The sequence below is a fragment of the Pyrenophora tritici-repentis genome, chromosome 1, assembly GCF_003171515.1.
Source record: "Pyrenophora tritici-repentis strain M4 chromosome 1, whole genome shotgun sequence".
Classification (NCBI taxonomy): Eukaryota; Fungi; Ascomycota; class Dothideomycetes; order Pleosporales; family Pleosporaceae; genus Pyrenophora; species Pyrenophora tritici-repentis.
In genome coordinates, this window is record NC_089390.1 from 8,207,975 (window position 1) to 8,231,882 (window position 23,908).

Genomic DNA, 23,908 nt, shown 5'->3' on the forward strand with positions numbered 1-23,908 from the left:
CCATTGTCATGATCCAGGCACTTCTTCAGGTAAGCTTGACATGTATCCGGGGCTTGGGCGGTGGATATTTGAGAATACTAACGCGGTTGCAGCGCCTGGCCCGCTGGCTCGACAGGCCGTTCTTTCCATGGAAACAGCTCATCGTTGGCTTCAACCTGGCCGAATTTGGCCTCGAAAACTGGCTCCTCTACCGTCAATATCGCGTGCTGCAACGCACATCAATTCCCAAGGCTCTCGACAAGGAAATCGAACGTGAGACGTTTGACAAATCTCAGGTAATCGACTCGACAGGTGCAAAAAGGCGGCGATGAACTCGGCTTACGTATGTGAAATGCAGGAATACGGTCGCGCAAAGGCAAAATTCAGTTTCATGTCGGGTCTCTTCAACCAGATCAAATCCATTGCCACGCTCTACTTCAACCTCTACCCGTTGGTCTGGGCCGCGGCCGGCTCCGTCGTCGCTCGCTATGCGCCGGTGCGCTTCTCTGGCGAAATCACACAGTCGCTCTTGTTCATGTATATGCTAGGATGGATTGACCTGGTGGCCGGCCTTGGCTTCTCGTACTACCACAGCTTCGTGCTCGAGGAGAAGTTTGGGTTCAACAAGATGACGGTCAAGCTCTGGATCACGGACATGATCAAGGGCCAGGCTCTCGCAATTGCATTTGGCGTTCCCATTGGCAGTGCCTTCCTGGCGATTATCAAGAAGACAGGCCAAGGCTTCTTCTACTACCTCTGGATCTTCATGTTGCTTGTTCAGATCACAGGCATGACGATTTACCCCATCCTCATCGTGCCGCTGTTCAACAAGCTAGAACCGCTCAAGCCGGGCAAGCTCAAGGAGTCGGTCGAGGCTCTCGCATCCAAGCTCAACTTCCCTCTTGCCGAGTTACAAGTGATTGACGGTAGCAAGCGCAGCGCACACAGCAACGCCTATTTCACCGGACTCCCTTGGATTGGCAAGAAGAAGATTGTTATCTATGACACACTGTTGGAGAAGAGCACGGAGAAGGAAGTCGAGGCTGTCCTGGCACACGAGCTTGGACACTGGAAGATGAACCACACATCGCGACTACTGCTGATTAGCCAGGCGCATTTGTTCTACGTCTTCGCCCTGTTCTCCGTCTTCATCAACAACAAGTCGCTCTATGCCGACTTTGGTTTCAACCGAGAGCAGCCAACCATTGTTGGTTTCATGCTATTCAACGAGATCCTGTCCCCTACAGACTCGATAGTCAAACTTGTGCTCAACATTTGGACTCGCAGCATGGAGTACGAAGCGGGTATGTAGCAGCTATCTTGTATGTCTGGTCCAAGCTAACACAAAACAGATGCGTTTGCTGTGAAGCTTGGTTATGCGCGCGAACTGGGATCTTCATTGATCAAGCTCCAAATCCAGAACCTATCCAGCATGGATGCTGACTGGTTCTACTCGAGCTTCCACCACTCGCACCCTATTCTGACTGAGCGATTAAAGGCGATGAAGTGGACGGGGGATAAGAAGGTGGTTGAGGACAAGGCGGCAGACGAGGACAAGGCGGTAAAGGCAACGAACCGAGAACTATAGACGTGCATGTGGTGGTCATGTGTAGATGTGCGTAGATGTATTGGACAAGGTTTGGGCGAGGCTGGGAAGCGTGAGGCTCCCAAGGCCACTGTCATTTTGTGTATTTGATGGCATTCCTATATACTCGTTTCTCACAATGAAGGAGGGGCTAGTTTAAGCCGCATGGTGCAGCTTTGGAGCAGCTTTCTCCCTCTTCCTCTGTAGATGTCTCTCCTTCTTGGCCTTCTTCTTCGCTTCCTTGTCCGTGTGAGCGCCATCATCGACATGCTCCTTCCTCGTGTCTGGTTCCTCGCCACGTTGCTCTGGCTGATAGTCAGCCATGCCTTGCAAGCCGTCCTCAGGCGTTGACTGATTTGACTTTCTTGGCTTCTTTGACTTGTTTGACTTGTTTGACTTGTCGCCCGGCTCTCCTCCTGGGGTAGTAACAGCAATGTCGGCAACATGATGGTGATGGTCATCGTGCAGGTCAAGAAGCGATAAGTCCGCCTCCAGGTGCTCGCCGTGTAAACCGGCAGCGACGCGGCGCAAGTGATGCATGAGTGGATTGCCCAAGGCGCCGCCCTGGGCGTTGAAGGTGACGCCCCGTGGTGTAATCATGGCGTCTGGGTGGAGGTGCGCATGTATTTCCGAGTTTTTCAAGTACTTGTCTAGCATGGCGGAGGCGGAAGTGGACGACATGGGCGTGCTGGACACATGTCGGACCGGCGGGGGCGCTTCCAGTGGCATAGCGACGAAATTCAATCAGGTTATGCAAGGAAGAGAGATGGGGAGTGTAGTATGCGCCTAGTATGCGCCTTGTACGCACCCTGTACGCGCTGTTGAAGGGTCAGTTAGGACGTGTCGCCATGAAGGAGCACTTTTGCACTTTGCACTTGGCGATGCAGGTACTGGGGCAGAAAAGTACTTAGTCAAGGCACCAAAGAAAAAAAGCGCACGGACCGCCGCCCCCAATGGCTTTCGGTAGCGATGGTGGTAGCGTGTTTTTGCGCATCTGGATGGCTTGCGCCGGGCGTGCATCCAACACCTCAATACGGGTTGGGTCAAGTAAATTAAACAACGACGACACTGTCGCAAACACGGGATGAAAGCCTTTCCCTGCGTGAGGGCAATTGCTCGCCCTAGACACAGCACATGTACCCTCCTCCGCCCACGCTTCCCAATACCAACACGCCAATCGTACGTCCCTACCCTACCCTCTTCCTCCACCCAAGAAGACGCATAAACACTGACTAACACAAACACACACACATAGTTCACCACTGCAAACCCGACTCATGTCGCTTCTCACACCCCATCGGCCCACGCTCGCCCGCTCATCCTTGGTCCCACCACCAGCTACCACAGGCTCGCTCCTCCCTTGTGCCGGTACAGACACGCTCGACATCATGGGCAAGATATCGCAACATCCCGGTCTGGGCAGCATGCAAATTCGGTGTGGTCCAAGAGATACTTATAATCCGAGTCATCTGGTGAGGAAGCGGAGACATGGGTTTTTGAGTCGGATCCGTACCAAGAAGGGCAGGAAGTTGCTTATGAGGAGATTGAAAAAGGGAAGATGGAACTTGAGCCATTGATTGGCTTCTGTTGCCCTCTACGAATCGAGAAGTAGCAAAACGAAGCCTGCTACACATTACATATCAAATCATACTGTTCACCCACGAAGCCACTACACACACCCCTCCTCAACCGACTCCCCCTTCACCCCCTCCCCAAGCCCCTCAGCAAGGCTCAGCTCCTCATCTACCTTGTCAATCTGCTTCAACACAAACGCAATTGTCGCATCCCTTGCCTTGTTCACCCTGGCCAAAGCCTCCATACTCATGCTCGCATAATCTACCGGTTTTGCCGGCGTCAATGGCACAGCCAACCCGCCCACCAACTTGGCTTTCTTTTCCCCCAGCAATTTTCTCAACGCAAAGATGTTGTAATCTCTCTCCTGGAGATTCTTCACTAGCTCGCATCTCCGGCTTTCCTCTTCTGCTCTTCTCTTCTTGCTCGTGCTTCCCTGCTGCGCAACCGCATCAGCCGCCTTCCACGCCCCTATTGCCGCTTTGGCGCTGTTTTCAATGTGCGTGAAACGGATCGGGCCAATGTTTTGGCCGCCATACCAGCGTGCAACGACGACGGTGCCTGTCGTCTGTGTCGAAAGTAGCACGTTGGAGAGGCGTGCCCCGGCCCATTTCTCCCCGTCATCGTCGTGACCCAAGTCATAGAGCGTCCTTGACGACGGAGTCAAAGACATCTGCCGTGAGGGAGTGCGCCAAGCCGCTATTTTATGCGTTGCAGTCCGGAATACCGCCAGGCCTTGTAGAGTTTTGGCAGGTAGATTGGGAGAGAAGGCTGCCGTGAAGGTGCATGCTTGTTCTTGAATAGCGGCGGAGAAATAAACTTCACGTCTCGACGAATCTACTGGTGAGCGCTGTCTTTTCATTTCTTGTTCCGTCTCGTTCTTGTGCTTTGAATGGGGTCGGTGTTGATAGAAGGAAGGATCATGCGTGGTTGGGGTGCAGGGATCATGACATGGGGGAACCGAGCTTGTTACGCTAAATATGATGCCGAATGGACCTCGTTGACTTTATACCAGACTTCGCTTTCATCCTTGATCAAAGTCTACTCTTCCCCATAACTTGATTGTTCTCGCTCCCATAAGACTTTTGTCCCCTATTGCCTTCCCTTGATCTTCATTCTTGATCACTAAATCACAATATTAAACTAATCTCTACATTGCCAATTCGTCTCCTTTTATCTACATTGACTAATTCTTGTGTCTTCCCTAAATCAGCTTATCTTGTCTTTCTTATACCATCTTATTAGAACCTTCCATTAAACACAAGAAGGTAGGCTCAGGCAGTCTGGTGTGATGCTGCAAACGTTATCCAGGGGAGAGCCACATAACCCTCGCCGTCGCCGTCGCTTCATATAAATCGCTATCACGTAGACAGGTGTGCAACATCTCTTCGACGTCCGGTATTCTCTCGCTCCACCCTACTAATCACTAAACAGGGTAAACAATTTTTACCAACGCTATCTCCATGTTCACTTGCTTTCCATCGCCAATAGCAGATCAAGTCTCTTCCTGTGAGTAGAGTTCTTGCCCAAGACTTACTTAGCGATGACGCCACCAGTTGCTGCCTCTCTCACCCTTCTTTCACTTCTCGGTGCAACAGCCACGTCATAGCCGACGCACGGGACCGCCACTCTCTATATAATCCGCCCACTTACCCCCCAGGCTACTTTCCTGCAGCTCGAGAAACTTTTGGCGCGAGGAGACTACCAATCAACACGCGCAAGTTTACAAAAGCTCCGACATCTGGCTTACCACACTGAACCTTCTACACCCCGATCTTTGGTCAAGTCAATCATCACTTTGGCTCCAAGGTACACTCGGCCCTGGACAAGCTACTAAAGGCTAGAGCTTCTGATCGATTCCAAAAAAAAAGGTACGCTAAAGATCAAAGCTAAGTTTGCTTCACATGTTTTGCTTGCATCTTTCGCGCTTGATTGCAGACAAAGGCGTGTTCAGTTCAAGGAACCTTTTCGCCACCACTTTGCGCATCGCAGAATCCACTGACATTTGAGTTCCAGGAACAGTTTCAAGTCGCGCTTTGGACGCGCAACAAACATACTCAGCAAGACATTCCCCTCACTCTCAGTCAAACTGATCAACCAGCCCGATACGTGAATCATGGGTCGCTTCGAAGGGTTGAACGATGACACCAAAGACCTGGTGACCTGTCTTCTCCCTGCATTGGCCGCCTCCTTCGGCCTCTCTGACCCCGTTCACATTATACCTGAGGACATACGCATGCGTGCTTGGGACTGTGAGCGCCGCGACCACATCAAGGCAGAGACCGAAAACGACCCGCGCAACTGGGGGGTGCAGTTCCTCAAAGACCTCAAAGCCATCTCGCGCCTTAACAGTGGCAATCTCACAGAGTTTCAGGAGATTCTGCGCGGCAAAGTGGCACTGCATGAGCCAAAGCATCCGTGGTGCCGGCTCGCGGACATCAAGGAAATCAAGGACGAGTACGAGCACCCTGAAAAGAAGAACAAAGTCGTCGTTGTTGAGGAGGAGAGCAGCTCATCGACGGACTCGTACTTTGAGGAACTAGTTGAGCCCGATGTGCCGACTGGGAAGAAGCGGGCGCTGAATAGCGGGAGGCATGAGGTGTATGAAGCGCGGGTTATAGAGAAGCGGCGGAAACGTAAGTTACCACGATACCTTTTACCATTTCCATATCTAGTTGCTCTACTTCATACCCTTTACTAACAACACATGGTGCAGAAAAGCCGAGGCGCCTCCGACGTTCTCCCACGGGCGGCTTCCAGCGACACGATCCTCATGCCAAAAAGCGCCGCTCCATGGACCCCCATCACTCTCGCTCCAGTCGCACTCCCATATCCGGCCGTACTCAGCGTCAACCGCGAATCATGTCATCTGACGACGAGGCCTCTGTTAATTCGCCTGATGCCCGATCCCTCTATGGTCACACGACACCTGCCTTGTCCGTCTCGCCTGGTTCTTCCACCGCTCATGTGTATAACATGGAGCTGGAGCCAGCTTCAAATGAGCCGCTTGCCGTTCAGAAGCTTCAGGCTGAACTGGAGGTTGCAGAGGCGGAGCTCAAGGCTGCGAGGCTGAGGCACCAGTATCTTCAGGCTAAGGAGCAAGCAAAGCAGGAGGCCTTGCATTGTGATGACGGACATCAGACGCTCGAGTAGGGGGTTTCATTGCGTGTGTTGGGCGTGCAATTTGGCCTCTCGTCTGGTCACGACCGAACAAAGCGTTATTGGAATATATCAGGGAGATCATGGATGCAAATCTGTCACATTTCAAACCACACCTATTTTTCTTGGCTGTAAGGGTGGATTTCTGATAGAATGATGGCGTAAAGTCTGAACATACTGCGTAGTATAGTCACAGCAGAATATGATAGCACTTTCATATGAATGATGAACGACATGTATACGGGTATCAATTTATCAGCCAAGGGGTGTCATAAAAAACTTGACAGTGTGGGTAAGCACCTAATGGGCGTGTCTGGCGACTACAATGGCCCTTGTACAATGACACCAGGGTGCGAGCAATCGGTCTCGCATCATGGTCATTCGATGAACAAGTCATGTCGTCAAGCCAGGTTGTCAAGGGCCTATTAAGCCTTGGTATAAGCCGGCAACAAGTCGTCACTGTCGGTCTTCTTCGCCGCGGCCCTCGCCTTCCTCCTCTCCCGACGATCCAACTCCCTCGCCACAGCCTTGGCAAGCTTCCTCCTCTCCTCGCGCTCCTTTTGCTTCAACACATCCGTCTTGCCCTTGCCCGTCCACACGCTCTTGAACTCCTTGCGGAACTTTTGTCCAAAAGTAAGATGCTTGTCGGCTTCCTCGTCAGCCTGGCGCTGGTTGTACTCCTCCTCGTCGTCTGTATCGTAGAAGTCGGATTCCGCGTCGTCGCCCTCGCCCACGAGGCGGTTGGTTTCCGAAGACTCGAGGCTCACGGCGCGCTGGTTACGCGCCTTGTCCCACGCCTTGGTGCGGGTGTAAGCTACACAGCCTGTGATGCTGAGGACTGTGAGGAAGGGGAAGGAAAGGAAGAGCAGCATGACGATGCCGAAGGCGATGAGGTCTTCGTCCATGATTTTGGTAGGGACTTAGGTGGGGTTGAATATGTGTTGTGTAGGTATATTGGAGATTGTTGTTGTCCAATCGAGCTTGTCGCAGGGGGGTTAAGATGGCGGAGGGAGAGGCAAGTCATCTTAAGGAGAGTGTTGGTTGCCACTGCCAAGGCGGAATGTGGCGCAGCGAACCGCGTTTCAGGCGACGCACGTCACGCAATGCGGAGGGCACGTGAAGGCCAAGTTGGAACTGGAAACCCAACGCTCTTCATTTACGTCTCGGGTCCTTGCGTTCAATATATTTATGTATTGGTTCATCTTCTTCACCGGATGCGCACCGTTCGGTGCCGTTACTGTGTCGCTTTGCTGATCGACACATTGCATTTAATTTTGCCCAGGTAATAGTTAAATCGCATAGATATATTCTTTTCGTTCCTCACAATTCAGAAGACTACATGGCAGTTACCATTTATCCTATACCTGGTACCGATATATCAAGCACATCTAACATTTCCCCCTCGTCTAATCTTATGTTCGCAACTACCACGACTCCCCTTTCTGCAACCTCCGTCGTATCTCACGTCTTTTGGCGTTCAAATCTCTACACCTGTCTTCACTGTGAAACACTTTTGTATCCATCAACTTCCAACCCGATTAGGGACGCATTGAACAAGGCACTAGTAACGCTGGTCTTTTTCGGTAAGTACTATACACAAGTAGTTGAACAACAAGCCGTAATTGCTTGCTAGCATGGATAAACTGGGGAATTGGGAAAGGAGACTGTTGGTTTTTTCCTTTCATTTCGTGTACAATTAGTTTCACCAAACCAATCTTTAGGTTTTCCAGCAAGCATAGTGTTGTATATAGAGCTCTCCCTACTACGAGAGATCTATGATTTGATGTTTCACTTTCTGTTCCTGCAGAAACAGCTATGCGTAGACGTAGAAGACACCGATAGGTATAGTTCGTGATTTCATGGTTGCCAAGTACATCTGGGAGTTCTCATTGCGTGTCGGTCGATAGCAGATGTCTACCTGAATAAGGAAGCTTGATAGAGAGTGCCGTGCAAAATATATTTTGATAGACACAAAAAGTAACGACATATTAAATTAATGGTTCGCGCCTAGATTGTCTTGTGTGATTCAGAGAAGCCATGTACTCAAAGATACAAACTTCATTTCCCTGGCTCATATGAAACTTATCTAAACGAGAGTATTTACAGTAATGTTTATGCTATGTACAGTATATAATTAGAGAGCCATGAGTACCAGTAGTCCAGCCTGGTCAAACATCTCAAGGGGTGATTTTATAAGTTAAGCGCCTCGATTTAGTGATGAAGGTATTAATGGCGTCTGTAAGGCGAGCATTTGGCTTTTTGTTGTTGGCCTAAAGGGATTGGTTAGAGATTCGCCGTTATTCGCTTTGTTCCACCATTGCCTTTGGACGAAGAAAAGGCACGTACTTCTTGGCTTCCGTCGGGCGTAGCGGCACGATCCACAATGGCCTTTTCACTGTCAGTCATGACAGGTCTGTTAGGAGGGTAGATTGATGATGCACGCGTCGGCCTTGAATACTCGCTGGATGCGCGTATTGTGCCTCCATAGTCGCTGGTTATTTGCGTATTTCTCCCATATTCACTAGACGCCCGAGTTGTTCTTCTATGGTCGTCATCGTGCTTGACATCATCGGCAAAAGGGTTGGGTGTGCGTTGCTGGAATGCTTGCATCCTCTTTTTTTTATTTGACCTCATTATGCAAAAGACTACTAGCGCAATAATCATGCTGAGAATACCTATTACTGTGTTAGAACCAATGCTGATACATTGCGACGTGTTTCTTACCAAGTACTCCAAAGAGAATGAATAGTGCCCTTGACACGGGTGTCAATCCACGCTGCGGTTCAATACTGTCGGAGGCGGCGGGAACAGCTAACACTGTCTCCATGGCGGGCGGGGCGGGTATTGAAGAAGAAAACATCTGAGGTGTGTTGACAGATTTTGGGATTGCCAGACTTTCGGTAGAGTAATACTCTTTACCCTCCGTTCGAGTCACGGTAACGAATGTGACGATTTGTGGCAACAAGTCAGGAGTGGATGTTATTGAAGGCGCAGCTGTCGATGGGGTAGAAGAAATTACAGTCGAAGATGATGGTGTCTGAATTACGGAAGTCTCCGAGGATATTATTGAAGATTCTCCGGAAGGTTGCAAGACGGTTGACGATTCTGTAACAGCTGGAGATGATGAAGTACCTGGCGAGGCGGAAGTCGGGAGCGATGATGCTGAACCATCCGTAATCGCTGTAGGTAACGGCTGTTTCTTTCCTGGCATAAGACCATTGACTAACTCAGGTTGTCCTTGATTAACACCTGGAAGGGCGTCTGAATTCTCTCTGGCGCCTCCTATCAACTCTGGCTTCGATTGGTTAACACCAGGAAGAGCATCCGAGTCTATTCTTGCCCCAGATCCTTCCAACGATATCAATGGAGTAACTGCAGCTACTTTGGTGCTGCTCGCTTGGTTGATCGCACTTGCTTCCGCTTTGATAGTAACAGTAGGGGCCGTAGCAACGGCCACGTCGGCCTTCATCAAAGACGAGGGCGTACCATCCGGTTCCTGGCTACCGGAGGGTGTAACTGTGTTTAGGCCAGAAAGCCATTCTGATTGCGGTAGCCGTGCATTCTCCATCGCCATCCTGAAGTTGTTTGATCGCGCTGTTAACATCGGTGACGGCATTCCCAAGGTCTCGGTTATCTCAGTGTTCGATCTTTCGCGGCTTGAATTAACATTAATTTGTTCTTTCCGGTCCATTACTCTCTTCCCCAGAATGGTTCGGTGTACCAGCACCGTTGAATTTTCATGAAGCCTGCTCGATAGAGCTACAGCAAGATAGGGTGTCCAAAAGGAGTGGTAAACATGCCACAGCACACAGGTACGGCGTTGACGCCACGAAAGTGCGGGCGGCGGAATCGCACCGGCTAATGGAGATCCCATACGAACTAGTTCAAGGACCTGCACCTGGATGCGTGATGAAGCGGGTAGTAGTTTCGACGCGACATGCAGGAACCGTGTGGTTGGTCTGAAAGGTGCTCAAACACGACCTTGTCGACCAAACATGGTAGGCATGAGACCGCAACGACAAGGATTTGCCAACCACTTGAGACCAAGGACTGCGTCATTAGAGCTGTTTGGGAGATAGAATCGCCCCAAAGCGGGTTCTCCAAAACACGCGCGTGTTCTGATGCGGAAGCGAAACAAGTATACTGACACCCGAAACGTACCGCACGCTGGAACAGTGTCGGGCCGGTCAGGGGACCATGAATACAAAAATACCGCGCTGCATAGCTTCCTGGACACATTCAAGCTGGCAATATCTAAATTCAGGAGCTCGAAGCAGACTTTACTTTCCTTGAAGCCAACCTTGGTACCCGAAGAGAGACGTTCTGTTATTTTACAGAGTTAGGCTTGTCCCCTAGACTGCTAATTGTTCAGGGAATTTACGGCTATCAGACAACATGTTGTACAACATGTGGCCTCTCAAAATGCTGTGTAAGAAGACATTAGTTGTCACAGGCAATAGCAATCAAGAACTTCGGTATTAAATGCGGAGGCGCTTGGCTATATACGGTCATACTAACGATGCTTGCTAGCTTCAAAGTTGCCCCGCTCAATGCCCTTGTCTCCACATCGCAGACGTGCGCTCCTTCACAAAAAGTCATGCATTCACGATATCACTGCTAAGTATCTCTCATCGGTGATATACACTCCTAACGAACCCACAAAAAAAACTTTGTATCTGGGTAGTCATAAGTTTAGGTTAAGTTCGCACTGCCCCATCAGCACTTCTTCCACGAAAGATTCAATATCTCTCCAAACCCAGTATCAGCCGAACCACCCTGCACATACCCATTCGCCTTTGAAGACCCCGACTTCACCGTAGCCGACAGAGTAATTTGAATCCTCGCGTCCTTTTTCTGACATACCGTCGCCTCCGTACTGGAAATTTCACCCTCCTTGTGCAGAAGAAAGTCTTCCTCATAAGGCCCCGTAACGATCTTGTGGATATTGCCCTGCCCAAAAGATCAATAAATATACTAGTTCATCTCTCAAATATGAGTGTTTGATATCGCGTACCTTGCCCTTCAAATCCGCTCCACTGGAATCAATCCATTTCCAGCGACTGACCAAACTAGCATTCACACCCTTCTCCAGATAGACGTAACCGCGAAAATCCGCTGAAGTAACATCGAACGCCCATCCTGGCGATGTCATCCCAATATTAACCTTGCAAAGTGCTCGTGTATGGGACGTTACCGCCTTCGGCCCATCTGCTGCTGCGAAGTCGTCGAATATTATGGTCAGCGCAGAGTTGTCGGAGGCGAGCTGAGTGCTGACTTGGTCGGAGCGGCACCCACTTCCTTCAAAATTGGCGTCGATGCTGGTTAGGTTGGCTGAACCTTTGGGGGGACGTACGGGCGCTGCTGCCGCGTTGACAAATAGGGACGATGATGCTGTTGGAGTTGTCACAGCCAGAGCCATGTAAAGCGTGAGCACAAAAGCAAATGCAAAGGTAGAAACCATGGCCACCATTGACATGAAAATCAGTCGATCATTCACAAGAGAATGCCTAGGGAGTAGGGAAGCAAAGGCGAAGAGTGAAGACTGCTCAGAATCACCCTCAGCAGAAACGGGGAGATTGACCGACAAACCATACTTTTTATGATCATAAAACCCTTCGACTGAACCATGACACCTTTGGGACCACGTACTTACTGCACCCAGCACTCCCATCCAATATCCCGTCGTTTGACGGTTCAATACCACGCCCAAGTTCTCAATGTGCTCTTCTATACCCCCCTTCAACCTCGACCCTCGTAACATATAACCCCAGCTTACGTCCGTCCCGCTGGCGTTGCTCACATAAAAGGGTTAGCATGTGCTATCGACACGGGCGTTTTGATAGTGCCGAAAGTCTAAGTGTATTTAGGCTATGCAGGGATATTGTGGGAATAATTTTGGAGAGAGCGATCGTATTTGGGTATTTTGGGGACGAATGAAAACATAGGTTTAGGAAACTTTTCTTCTGCGGCTGAAGCAAAAACCCGGGGTTGACAGTGCTGTGGAGGGAGGAAACGGTTATGAGCCGGGGTCCGATACGGACATGGGATGAAGCCCCGCGATTGGCGGTATCTTCCAAAGAACGCGACATGTTGACCACTGCGCTGCAATATTTGATTCAGAACGAGATATGCGTTGAGGAACATGACCCATCACAGCAACTGCATCTTTGTAAAGTGAGTTTAGATATTTATTACCAAGTGATCAACTCCATGCTCCACCAAGCCCACACCGTCCCTTGTCTAGACTATACTGCTGTAGCGTATCCGTCCGGCGCCTTCTCAAGATGCTCACTCCCATAGTGCATCTTCTTCGCATCAACGCTAGCCGCCCTCACTACGATAACCTCCTCTCTCTTCCCAAACCCAAACAACTCATCCATCTGATCCATCCTTAAACCTTTTGTATCATGAATACAGAACCACGCATAAACGCTCGCGCAGACCAGTGCCGTGGCAAAGAAGACATAGACGCCCCATCGCATACTCGTGTACATCTGCGGGAGCGCTTTTGTTACGACCAGCGTCCAAATCCAAACACTAGCTGCTGCCCATGGACCCGAGATACTCCGCATGGACGCAGGGAATACCTCGGAAGAAATGATCCACGGGAGACCATTCGCTCCAAACGACCATGCAGCCCCAAAAATCATAATCATTGCCGTGGCCCCCTTGCCCCCTGCGACAGTAGAGTCGGACATGGGTTGTCCTACTGTTGGCTTGCCGAGCGCGATATAGACTGCAAGGTAGTATTGGCAAAAGGCGCAGATAAGTGAAGACACGATCCATGGCCATTTCCGACCAAACTTGTCGATGAAGAATGTAAAGAAAATCACGGAGCCGCCGGCTTTGATTACTCCATAGATGCCGGTCCATAGGGTGATGTTGGAGAGGCCTATGGAGGTGAAGATTGTGGGGGAGTAGTAATTTATTGCTGCAGCACCGGACCATGCTGTCAATGGGGATTAGCATGGTGTCTTATCTACAGTTGCGAGCGAACGGATGGAGATTGGGGTGTATTTCATACCTTGCCACATAAACATGAGAAACACCAAGAGGAATCTGTTCCTCATTCCCGGCAAAGCTGCTTCCCGTGCTGCAGCCTTTGTGATTGTGAGAAAACTGGCGTGCATTTCGCCATGCAAAAGAGCAGCACGCTCCTTGGCAATTTCGTTCCGCACATATTGGACATCTTGTGCAATGTACGGATGGTCCTCTGGCAGATTGCGATAGAAAGCGTAAGACTTGAGTGCCTCGGCATCGCGACCGCGCTTCAGCAGCCAGGTAGGGGATTCCTTGAGAATAGGTATCATCAAAGCAAGAAGACCGGCAGGGATGAGCTGTACGGCCATTGGTATCCTCCATGCGGTAGATTTAGATTTTTCAATGTTCAAAACAATCCCATAATTGATCCAGAACCCAATGACTGCGCCAGTTTGGTAGAAGGATTCGAAGAAACCAGTCAAGCGACCGCGAATAGCAGGCGGTGAGATTTCCGCGATGAAGACTGGGGATACAGCTGCGAGACCGCCTACGCCCATACCGGTGAAGAAACGCCCAGCTAGGATGAGGCTGAGTTGGTTTTTGGGAACAGTGCACATGACCGCTCCGACAAGAAAGACCGCATCAGAGACGATGACCGCAGCCCTCCTCCCTAGCAGCTCAAGAAATGGATACATGAGTAGCGCCCCCACAAGGCCCCCTGCAGAATAGATAGATGTGATGTTGCTAGTAACTTCATTCTTGTTTGCTTTTGTGATGCCAAAGTCGCGTTGGAAACTCTCTTGGGCGATGGTCGTGCCGATAAAGGCAGAGTCGTAACCGTAGGCCAGAATACCGAGAGATATCACAAGGGCGGCAATGTAGACTCGCCAGTTATACTGTAGAGTGGGTCAGAAGTGTGCCAAGATGAGAGTGCGTATTGGAACCCTGCTGGCGTCCAATTTTGCAGTTGTACTCACCACCTCGGGCGGCGTAGGCCTATCCTCGGGCGCTCTCGCAAAGCCTCCCATGTCCGTTTCTCAATCAAACTCTACGTCTTAGGTGTTGGAAATTTGGTATTCCAATCCATGGGTTTACATCAGGCCGATTTCAACAAACCCGGGGTAAACCGTACTTCTTAAGCACTCCCACTTCCCCACAAAAGCAAAAAGTGGGTGGAATGAGCGCGTGCACAATACAGGGTTGAAACAATCATCCAGACCCAATGGGACCCCAGCCTGGCGCACTTTTGTCGTGTGGAGTTTGGTGGGTTGACCATGTTCGTTAGACTTGCCGATATGTTAACAAGATGGGGATTGCATAGCCGACGAGTAGCGAGGACGAATCGCTGGTCTGGAATAGCCGATGGGCACGTCCACAGGTTCCACACCGATGCCATGGATGTTCGCGTACGTCACAGTGTCGGGACACATCGCGAGGTGGTGGCAGATGGAGTTGAGCGATTCCGCAATCCTAACTTATCCCAAGATTCCACCGTATCCCTCCTAAGAAAAACTACAGATTTTGTATATTAGATCTAATTGTACGATACTCATACAATCTTGTAAAGATGAAACACTTCCCAAAGCCAACCGAATCGCCTAATTAATCCAGTCCCAGAACCCCCCCACCACCCCCATCATGTCTTCCTATGCCTTTCCCCCAGGAATCCACGTACCATCCTTAACCTTCTTCCAGCCCACCGCCTCCCAAGAAATTGACTGGGCTACCCAGGAGGCCCACTTCACCTTCCTCATCTCATCCGGTCTCCATGGTATCGTCATTGCCGGCACAAATGGCGAAGCGGCAACCCTCTGCTCCTCCGAAAAGACGAAGCTTGTACAAACCGCCCGGAGTATTGCCCAGCGCCTCGGTCGTGATGATCTACCCATAACGCTCGGTGGTGTTGCAGGTTGTACTCGAGATGCCATACAGCAGACTATCGAGGCAAAGGAAGCTGGCGCATCGTTTTACTTGGCGCTTGTGCCAAGTTATTTTCATTTTGCCATGAACCAGGACGCTATTGTGAGCTATTTCCAAGAGCTGGCTGATGCATCTCCGGTGCCAATTGTTCTGTATAACTTTCCAAACGTGGTTGCAGGGCTGGACATCAATTCCGAGATGCTGAACATCCTGGGCAAGCATCAAAACATTGTGGCGATAAAGTTGACATGCGGTGGTATTGCAAAAGTGGCTAGAATAAGCGCTTCGTTCGACAAGTCGGAGTTTGTTGCGCTGGCTGGTCAAAGTGATTGGCTCATTCCGGCTCTCAGTGTAGGGGGGGTGGGATGTATCACGGGAGTGGCCAACTTATACCCAAAGGTACGTCATGCCCCCAACCAGAACACTCGCCGACTAATACATTCTAGTCTTGCATCCAGATGTACTCTCTTTATCAATCTGGTCAGCACGAACGCGCCTCCGCACTTCAAATCAAGCTATCAGTCAGCGAATGGGGCTTCGGCAAAAGCGGTATAAACGGTACAAAGTACGCAGTTGCACACAAACTTGGATATCCCGATTCCAGCGCCGATTGTCGGCGACCATATCCTCGGTATACAGATGACGACAAGAAGGCTTGGGTTGTGAAGCAGGTATCTGTGTTGGATAATACTGAAGCGGAACTATAATCGCATGGTATGAAGATGGCAGAATTAAGCGTTTGGTTGATCGCGGGTGATGGGATACCTCCGTGGATTTGATTATGGGAATACAGCGCCGGCTGTGCATCTGGGTGTCCACAATAGAGCAATCAGACGATAGCAAAGTGATTTGCGGCAAAATACTCCTGGCTAACTCGCCGTACGTCTACACGTGTATTGCCTTCATCTTGTCTCCTCTGTACCTCAAGCAATAAATCTGCTGTTGCTTTTGCATTTGTCGCTATTCCCTCTAGGCTCCGGATAGCTTTCGTAATCCAACGGCGTTCATCACCATCCTCCTCTTCACAGCCCCACATTAGCAGTGGCCACAGCACATTGACTGGAAGACTCTCGTCCGTCTGTATCATGAGATGACACAATCGCCTGATATTTGCAATAGCTATATCAACGTCTTTTGTCCTGGGATACTGCACGTATGCCACACGATGCAAGTGTAAAAATGAAGCATAATAGTTGGCAAGATAAGTCCTGAAGCTTCTTGCCAATGCACCAGCAAGGTTCTTGGCTAAAGACTTTTCTAGGTCTCCTGCAACAGCATGGTCCATAAGTGCAGGTCGTTGGTTGTAGAGCTCGTGAAGATCTTTTGAGATTTGCGCACCGAACGCCATAACTTCGGTTTCGTCTTGTACAGTACCTCGGCTACGGTGCCAGGGGTCGAGCTTGGTAATGCGGCCGGCGAATGATTGGGTCTTTTGGTAGAAGACTATGCCAGGGTGATATAACACATCGAACAGGATCTCTTCGACTTCGGTGTCTGACGTGTCTGTCTCGGAAGAGGGGTTGGCGGCAGGTGATGCATCGAAAAGGGACTCATCCGTATCCGCTAAGAAAAGACCCTCTCCTCCAGCAGTCGATACAGCACGTGCATCGAGGAGACGTATCCAGGAGATCAAACGGCGGTCCGAGGTCGAAAAGGTAGTTTTGTTTGCGTTTTGAATGAGTGAGTAGGCTTCTCGGAGGTTGGCATGGGCCCGAGGTAGGGTTTCCATGAGCAGATCAGTATACGTAAGGAGAAAGATGGAAGCGAGAATGTACCGGAGTTCGGACTTTGCGCTTTCACCATCTCCACTCACGCGTATCTTTGCCAGGCGACTTGACAACTGTCTGGCTGCGTGATCATACAATGGCCTCCAATCAACCTTTCCAGCTTCGTCTCCCATTTCATTCCTCTGCATTTGCATTGCAGCAAAGGCTACTATGGCACTCTTCACGAGTGGACTTTCTGTGGCCATGGTACCAAAAAAGGCACGAGTGGAGGCCCATTTAGGCCCCACCTCTACCGGCGTCAAGATTGGCGGCATCAACATTTGTAGAAATGCATTCAGAAGAAACTCTTCGTTTCCAGTTCCATGGTTGGTAATTCCGGATGGAAAGGGCGATATCGAGGATTGACAAGGTCTATCTGGCAGATCACAGGTGGCATTTCTTGCCATAGAAGCGACTTCTATGGGTGGACCTGAGGATCTGGAAGCATAGCTGGGGTGAAGGATGGGTTGCGGAACGCGATCAACGGGTACGTTTGCAACTGGCGAGTCGGTAGGCCATGAACTAGGACTCAGTAGCATGGCTTCGTCCCAAGTGCCCATGCTCAAAGGTCCCAGCGTCGGGAAGTCGAAACCGAAGTTATTTCCCTCAAAGGGTAATAATCCGGGTACGAAGGACAGTTGGTGTCCGCTGGGAGTGCTAGCCATCAGTGAATGAGATTGTGTAGTAGTAGTGGTGGGGATGCGGGTCGCGGGTGGGGCCCGATGCCATGTACAGTCCAAATTGAGTCTTTCACAGTGAGAACAGCGCGGCCGCTGTTCATTGCAGCGCACTTTCCTTCTCCTATCTTGGTCAGCATCATGAGTCGTCAACGGGGGATGACTGCGTACCGGCAGGCATTGCAGCCGTTTTTTGAGCGAGCAGGACGCGGCGCGACTGACACCGATGCAGACGTGGCTGGTCGCGGCGAATATTGTATATGTGGTGGCGACATATGTAGACAGCAATAACGGAATATGATGATGAGCCACGTAGCCAATGCGCCGGGTGGATGATATATCGGAGGAATTGCATGGGGAACATAGTATGGATAAACAGTGTTTGTGGGCACCAATGACCATCGGCGCTAGCGAGTCAGAGAGTCCTGGAGACAACGTCCTGCCAGACTCCTAGTAATATTATAGAAGCGGTATCGTTCCGGCTACTATTTTGTTGGCGTGCGCCAGAGAAGATGTTGGCATACGTCAGGTATCTGGTACAAGCTTCCTGTAAACATGCAGATGAACCATCTCTTCCCCGACTTGGACGTCTCCCGGAAGTGGAAACTTCAAGTAGGCCGTCTCCACAAATCCTGCACGTTGCATGAGACCAAAGAAGACTTGCTCGCTCGAGTGGCGCATCTTCATCGCAATGGCTACGATGACATTTGGACTCGATTCAGCTAGGCGGACCAAAGTGCGCACTAAGGATGGGCTGCGTAGGATCAGAGATACATGTTCAGAAATGTTTCATCACGTCGTGATGACAAGGCGACGTACCTGCTATCTGCATTGTATGTACAATCGGCCGCGATGACCAAGTCGACAGAGAGCGAAGCAGGCGGTAGTTGAGATGGTAGGTCTACATCCCAATCCAGTGCCAAGAACCGGAGGGAGAGACTTTGTGCTTGGGAAGCCTGGTCAATGTTGCGTTGGGCAATGTCTTGGGCCAATGGCAGATCTGTCAGAAGCACTTTGGCATACGGTAAAATTTGGGCGAGCGTGATGCCCACCATGCCGCAGCCAGTTCCCAGTTCGAGGATGCGAAAAGTAGATGTTGGTGGGGTTGGAAGCAAAGCCCTCGCCATGTCCGTATTTGGATCTTTGAGGTCTGTGAGTTGGCAGGAGAGTGTGATGCCGGCGTCCCTTGAAGCCAGCATCAGTGAATGGTGGGGCGTTGTAGAGATTTTCCGGGATTACCAGAGATGCCTCGCTATACTCTCTCCAGTCTCTTCCCAGATGCTGATGGTGGGCTCGTTTGGGAGCTTGAAGCGTCTCTCGACTAGCTTGACGGCCGCGACATGTTGGGTGAAAGGTGGACTCCAGGCCGATACAACACCTTGGGCATCTCGTTCTAAGAGGGCTGCGTACTCGTCATGGGGCTGTTTAGGGTCAAGGCCTATTTTAACGCGCAACAGTGACGAGGGTAGGTAAGAACTGGGCAGCGGAAGTGTAATGGGAAGACTCCGCATGCCACTGGACCATTGCACAGTCTTCCAGACGACGACGACATGTTGGTCGGTATTTGTACAGGCTAGAAGCTCAGCTGCTAGCTTGATGTCGTATGGCAGAAATGAATCACCGAGGTCTGATGTGATAGTGATTAGACAATGAAGGTGAGGCCTTGATGTGCCCTTTTCCGACAATATGCGTGGCGTTTTGAGGAAGCGAACGTAGCGCATAGTGAGGTGTAGGGGTGGGGGTGGGGGTGGGTTAGAAGAGGAATGTCGGCCCAAGCATGAACATGGCTATATCGTCATACCTCGACGCCAACAGCCGGGCTCAACGGCGCAACCCGGGCGTCTTGTAGATGCACTCACACAACCGAATTGTATAGCCAACGTCGATGCGCAGTCGCATTCGCAGCGCGTCGCTGCCAGCCAAACTCAGCTACTTTTGTCCCACCTTGTCTTGCTGGTATTGCCATGGTCATGTACCGGCGCAGCGATCCCCGGTGGAATCGCACGCTACAGCACATCACCGACAACCTCGAGCACGCAAACGAATCGGCGCAGGAGAACATCTACGGCTTCACGCAGCGTTACGTCAACCCGTGCTTCTCATCGATTAGCCAATGTGTCAAGGCGTGCACGGCGCCATGCTTCCCAGGTCACAACGACCGCCGGCGTCACCACGGCCGTTCCCGGGGCCGGGCAGAAGTCAGCTTCGACTTTTATGACGACTGGGAGCAAGACGAGAGCGATGGGCTGCTCGGCTGGGGCAGCGACAACCTCGACCGCTTCCTAGGCGGGGCGGCAAACTATGGCGCAACCGCGCAGCCCGGCCGACAGCGTGCCATGAGCTATGGACAGCGCAACCGCAACCGCGATACACGATACAATGGCCCGCGACGCAAGAGCACCGCCGTGCCGCGCGACGCCGCCCAGGATCCGACGCTGATACCGAGTTCCTCGTACTTTGGCTTTCTAGGCCGACTGCCGTTTAGAATTGGCGCAAAGGCGCTGCGGTACAAACCCTCTGCCGCCGACCTGACTGACCATCCAGGCGCCGCACGACACAGTCTTGACGAGGAACAGGCCTTGATCGAGGACAGCGACGAGGATGCGCTCGACCCCCTCAACCCCCGCGAACACAAGGCCAGGCGCCACCGTAGACAGCGCAGTGACACACACACGTCGGGCCACACGACCGACTCGCTGAGTTCGCGTGGCGACATCTTCCCGAGCGAAGACGAGCTGGAAGACGCCGTCCCGCTCGATGATGAGTTCACCATTGCCCTCGAGCGCCGCACCACCGGCCAATGGAATGAAGATGCCGCCAGCAGCAACAAAGCCCGCTCAAGCACCAGTAACACCAAGACCACGACCAAGCGACCCTCTGCCTCACGCCTGTCCTCCCGTACAGTCTCCTCCCGCAACACAGCAGCGACAATCTCCGAGCTTGACACTCCCACCCTGGCCGACCTCCAGAAAGAAGAGGACCGTCTCCGTATCGACGAGGAAGTCGCAGTCCACCGCAAACGCCACGACGCACACCAACTTGCCGTTAAACGTGGCCTCGCACCGGACCCATCCACCATCACTACACCGCATCCTTTGCCCTCGCCCACACAAGCCCCAATGGCGGCAGTGGATCCTATCTTCTCCCCGCTGCTACCTACCCCAGCTAGCGAGTCTGAACACGACCTACATGACCCTACCCCATTTCCTAGTTTCATAGACGCCCAGACGATGCCGGATAGCAGTGCCTTTTATGTTGACGAGAGCGATTATTCGAGCAAGGTCGTTACCCCGACTCGGCCCTTGTCGCTGAGGGCCGAGACGAGCGAGGAAGGGGTACGTGGAGAAGCGTTTGTACCAGCGAGATTGCCCAACTTTGGGCATGGGTAGTGACCAGCGTGTATTTTTACCTACAATTCATCAACTAGCTAGCACTTGAACTAGGCCATGGACTAAACTTGGCCTTGTCTGTTTGATCATCATCTCGGGAGAGTGCGGCCACACAATTCATCTATCCGCACTGGCTAAAACAACCATGTCCATCGAAAATCACCCCTTGCTGATGTCTCATCCCAACCATCACCAACGCAGAGCCCCACAATCTCTCGCCGCGCCATGCTCGCTAAGTAATATTCTTGCCCATGACCTCCCCTCTCTTCTTGCCCTTTTGTTGGGCCGCCTCGTGCTTCCTCAAGTCCTCAGGCACCTTGCTAAGATTGCTCTTTGTGAGTATCTGTTTCAAGTCGTACAGCACATCCGCATCTTCGTTGCCCCAAAAGGTAATTGCAGTACCCTTTTTGTCTTGACGACCTGTACGACCAATGCGATGGGTATAGGCTTCAATGCTGCTGGGCATGTTGAAATTCACCACAAGAGAAACGTCTGGAATATCAATTCCACGGCCTGCCAAATCCGTTGCAACGAGGACATTGGTTTGTCCAGACTTCAAAGCGGCAAGTGCTGCCTCACGCTGTTCCTGCGTCTTGGATCCGTGCATAGTAGCAGACGAGAAACCCATGTGTTTGATGTCGCGGGCGATGGCGTCGCAATTGCGTTTGATGTTGACGAAGACGATGATGGGTGGTGCAAACTCGCCAGATGTGAGGATTTCTTGGAGTCGTTTCTTGCGCTTTTCTTCTCCTTGGATGAACTCGACGCGTTGCTCGACCGTGTCAGTAGCCTCGCCCAAATTACCAATGGTAACAATGGCCGGACGACGCGAGTATTGCTTTGCTATTCGCTCAAGTGCCGGTGGCATAGTAGCTGTGTACATCATGGTTTGGCGATATAATCCACGTTTCATGGCATCGGCATCTTCGGCCTCCTCCGTGTCAGGTTTCTCATTGTTGACGGGCAGCGCAGCGAGGATTTTGTTGACAGGCTCTTCGAAACCCATGTCGATCATCCTGTCGGCTTCATCCATGATGACGTACGTGCATTGACTGAGTACAAGAACGCGGCGCTCGATGCAGTCGTTCAGACGACCAGGCGTCGCGATGATGATTTCGGCGCCGTCACGCATTTGGAATGACTGTTCTTCGATGGAATGACCACCGACTAAGACAGCAGTTCTGAACCCTAGTGGCGTGGCAAACTTGCGTGCTTCCTCTTCAATTTGTTGCGCCAATTCACGAGTGGGTGCCAGGATGAGCGCATACGGGCCATCGTGACGGTTGATTGCATCAAGAGGAGGTAGTTGTGAAATGTATGCAAGCAGTGGTAGAAGGAAAGCAGCAGTTTTACCTGAACCTGTTTTAGCGACACCGATGAGATCTCGGCATTGCAAGGCGATGGGTATGGCAGCACGTTGGATAGGCGTGGGCTCCGTGTACCCGACCTGGTCGACAATACGCATAAGCTGATCTGGAAGCCCAGCTTCTTGCCAGTTGCGCATGGGATTTGGTATTGAGCCTCCCTTAGTAGCAATTTGGAAGTCCTCTTTGAAGATACGCCAGTCACGCTCGCGCATATTCTCCAGTCTCTTCTCGCTCCAGTGTTTGTCCAGTTGTGAGCGCCCACCCTTTTCCTTTCGCCGCCGCTCCATCTCGCGCAGTTGTTCGGCACGTGCTCTGCCGTTCTCGGGGTCCCGCTCGATAATGGCCTCAATCATCTTCTGCCTAGCTGCGTCTGTGACTTCGTCGGAGAAGCCGCCAAGTCGGAAGCTGACCTCGGCCTTTTGCTGATAGATGGGATTGTAGTCTTGGCTGGTGTCCTCTTCTTCGTTCCATTCAAAGTTGAACTTCTTCTCTGTAGTCCTCTTGCGCTTCTTCTTGGCCGAAAAGGTGGATTGATTTTGCTCTGGGCCCATGTACCGTTGCCTGATCAATGCCGCCTCAGGGTTCTCGTCCGCCGGCCGTTTCCCGTGCTTCTTGTCGGGCAACGGTGGAGGTGCCATGTTATCGTTCCTGCGCTCATGTCGAGGCCCCGTTGGCGCCTCGCGCATGGATCGTGGACCGGTGGGCGGACGAGTATCGTGTTGCGGTTTCCATGCGCGATCATCACCACCCGATAGCCCCTCCCGCTTTTTCTGCGCATCCTCGACTTCTTTTTTCCTTTTCTCCAAGGCAATGCGCTCTCTTTCCGCCCGAGGAATGAACCTGGGTTTGGCCTCAGCAGCTTCCTTCTCCCGCTTAGCTTTGAGTATGTCGTCGATACTCGGCGGCAGCTTCCGCGCCGACGGAATGGCGGCAGGCATGGCTGGGAGTGGTCTCCGGGTGTGAGGGCTGTGGAGGTGAGCTCGAGGTGTGAGTGTGCAAGCCTGGAATAGTGTTTGAAGTTTCGCGACGTACTATGCGGCGATGGACACTAAGGCAACACATGATCACGTGCACAACGCTTATCGATAGCGGTCTGTAACCCCAGGTTCCACACTCTAGACCACGATAGTAAATAAACAGTGTGTGGATCAGCTGTCGGAGAACAACAATTTGTAATCTTAATCTAGAAGCAGTGCTGTATTTAAAGCGTGGGAACGTTCGTTACCAACTAGATTTGATTTATCTCGTGAGTGAAAGCATTAGTGGTCTTTCTTGCAAGCATATACACGCTCTTGTGACGTCGGAGAAGTGTGGGTAGATATATCTTATTTGAGAAGCTACTGCATTACCGCTCTGGACTGCGTCCCCCAAGCAGCACGTAGCCCCTGGAAGATTGCGTGGTCATGTTCACGGACAAATTACAGTACCGAGACAGTCCTCTGGCATGCCAGGATATCCATCGTAGCTCGTAACACATAGTCGTACGCTGCTGCGTGCCATGTCCTCCTCTCTC

The 23,908-nt window shown here is 51.5% G+C and overlaps 13 protein-coding genes across 13 annotated transcripts; 4 read left to right on the plus strand and 9 right to left on the minus strand.

Moving 5' to 3' along the window:
- Positions 1-8: 8 nt before the first annotated feature.
- PtrM4_031560 (HtpX, Zn-dependent protease with chaperone function) lies at positions 9-1,567 on the plus strand (the record flags this gene model as incomplete). The annotated part of the gene is made up of 4 exons (XM_001938999.2): positions 9-29; positions 93-275; positions 338-1,283; positions 1,332-1,567. The coding sequence occupies 4 exons, from the start codon at positions 9-11 to the stop codon at positions 1,565-1,567; spliced, it is 1,386 nt and encodes a 461-aa protein (XP_001939034.1).
- A 153-nt stretch (positions 1,568-1,720) lies between these two features.
- On the minus strand, positions 1,721-2,293 carry PtrM4_031570 (TT-ORF1 multi-domain protein; the record flags this gene model as incomplete). Its single annotated transcript, XM_066103974.1, has 2 exons — positions 1,721-1,873; positions 1,994-2,293. The coding sequence occupies 2 exons, from the start codon at positions 2,291-2,293 to the stop codon at positions 1,721-1,723; spliced, it is 453 nt and encodes a 150-aa protein (XP_065966176.1).
- Positions 2,294-3,233: 940 nt separating this feature from the next.
- Positions 3,234-3,809, minus strand: PtrM4_031580 (UPF0029 multi-domain protein; the record flags this gene model as incomplete). Its single annotated transcript, XM_001939001.2, has 1 exon — positions 3,234-3,809. One exon carries the CDS (start codon positions 3,807-3,809, stop codon positions 3,234-3,236), a length of 576 nt encoding a protein of 191 aa, XP_001939036.2.
- A 1,443-nt stretch (positions 3,810-5,252) lies between these two features.
- PtrM4_031590 (uncharacterized protein) lies at positions 5,253-6,289 on the plus strand (the record flags this gene model as incomplete). Its single annotated transcript, XM_001939002.1, has 2 exons — positions 5,253-5,772; positions 5,853-6,289. The coding sequence occupies 2 exons, from the start codon at positions 5,253-5,255 to the stop codon at positions 6,287-6,289; spliced, it is 957 nt and encodes a 318-aa protein (XP_001939037.1).
- A 431-nt stretch (positions 6,290-6,720) lies between these two features.
- Positions 6,721-7,200, minus strand: PtrM4_031600 (Tymo-45kd-70kd domain containing protein; the record flags this gene model as incomplete). The annotated part of the gene is made up of 1 exon (XM_001939003.1): positions 6,721-7,200. The coding sequence occupies one exon, from the start codon at positions 7,198-7,200 to the stop codon at positions 6,721-6,723; it is 480 nt and encodes a 159-aa protein (XP_001939038.1).
- A 1,378-nt stretch (positions 7,201-8,578) lies between these two features.
- PtrM4_031610 (Herpes-BLLF1 domain containing protein) lies at positions 8,579-9,869 on the minus strand (the record flags this gene model as incomplete). Its single annotated transcript, XM_001939004.2, has 2 exons — positions 8,579-8,970; positions 9,020-9,869. The coding sequence occupies 2 exons, from the start codon at positions 9,867-9,869 to the stop codon at positions 8,579-8,581; spliced, it is 1,242 nt and encodes a 413-aa protein (XP_001939039.2).
- A 1,142-nt stretch (positions 9,870-11,011) lies between these two features.
- On the minus strand, positions 11,012-11,756 carry PtrM4_031620 (DUF4360 domain containing protein; the record flags this gene model as incomplete). The annotated part of the gene is made up of 2 exons (XM_066103975.1): positions 11,012-11,245; positions 11,310-11,756. 2 exons carry the CDS (start codon positions 11,754-11,756, stop codon positions 11,012-11,014), a joined length of 681 nt encoding a protein of 226 aa, XP_065966177.1.
- A 784-nt stretch (positions 11,757-12,540) lies between these two features.
- PtrM4_031630 (ProP, Permease major facilitator superfamily) lies at positions 12,541-14,304 on the minus strand (the record flags this gene model as incomplete). Its single annotated transcript, XM_001939005.1, has 3 exons — positions 12,541-13,244; positions 13,320-14,172; positions 14,254-14,304. 3 exons carry the CDS (start codon positions 14,302-14,304, stop codon positions 12,541-12,543), a joined length of 1,608 nt encoding a protein of 535 aa, XP_001939040.1.
- A 610-nt stretch (positions 14,305-14,914) lies between these two features.
- On the plus strand, positions 14,915-15,903 carry PtrM4_031640 (DapA, Dihydrodipicolinate synthase-N-acetylneuraminate lyase; the record flags this gene model as incomplete). The annotated part of the gene is made up of 2 exons (XM_066103976.1): positions 14,915-15,595; positions 15,643-15,903. The coding sequence occupies 2 exons, from the start codon at positions 14,915-14,917 to the stop codon at positions 15,901-15,903; spliced, it is 942 nt and encodes a 313-aa protein (XP_065966178.1).
- A 122-nt stretch (positions 15,904-16,025) lies between these two features.
- On the minus strand, positions 16,026-17,627 carry PtrM4_031650 (Fungal-trans-2 domain containing protein; the record flags this gene model as incomplete). The annotated part of the gene is made up of 1 exon (XM_001939007.1): positions 16,026-17,627. The coding sequence occupies one exon, from the start codon at positions 17,625-17,627 to the stop codon at positions 16,026-16,028; it is 1,602 nt and encodes a 533-aa protein (XP_001939042.1).
- Positions 17,628-18,164: 537 nt separating this feature from the next.
- PtrM4_031660 (Methyltransf-16 multi-domain protein) lies at positions 18,165-19,360 on the minus strand (the record flags this gene model as incomplete). Its single annotated transcript, XM_066103977.1, has 3 exons — positions 18,165-18,393; positions 18,459-18,824; positions 18,879-19,360. The coding sequence occupies 3 exons, from the start codon at positions 19,358-19,360 to the stop codon at positions 18,165-18,167; spliced, it is 1,077 nt and encodes a 358-aa protein (XP_065966179.1).
- Positions 19,361-19,603: 243 nt separating this feature from the next.
- Positions 19,604-21,028, plus strand: PtrM4_031670 (Atrophin-1 multi-domain protein; the record flags this gene model as incomplete). The annotated part of the gene is made up of 1 exon (XM_001939009.2): positions 19,604-21,028. The coding sequence occupies one exon, from the start codon at positions 19,604-19,606 to the stop codon at positions 21,026-21,028; it is 1,425 nt and encodes a 474-aa protein (XP_001939044.2).
- Positions 21,029-21,260: 232 nt separating this feature from the next.
- On the minus strand, positions 21,261-23,333 carry PtrM4_031680 (SrmB, Superfamily II DNA and RNA helicase; the record flags this gene model as incomplete). Its single annotated transcript, XM_001939010.1, has 1 exon — positions 21,261-23,333. One exon carries the CDS (start codon positions 23,331-23,333, stop codon positions 21,261-21,263), a length of 2,073 nt encoding a protein of 690 aa, XP_001939045.1.
- Between the last annotated feature and the right edge of the window lie 575 nt (positions 23,334-23,908).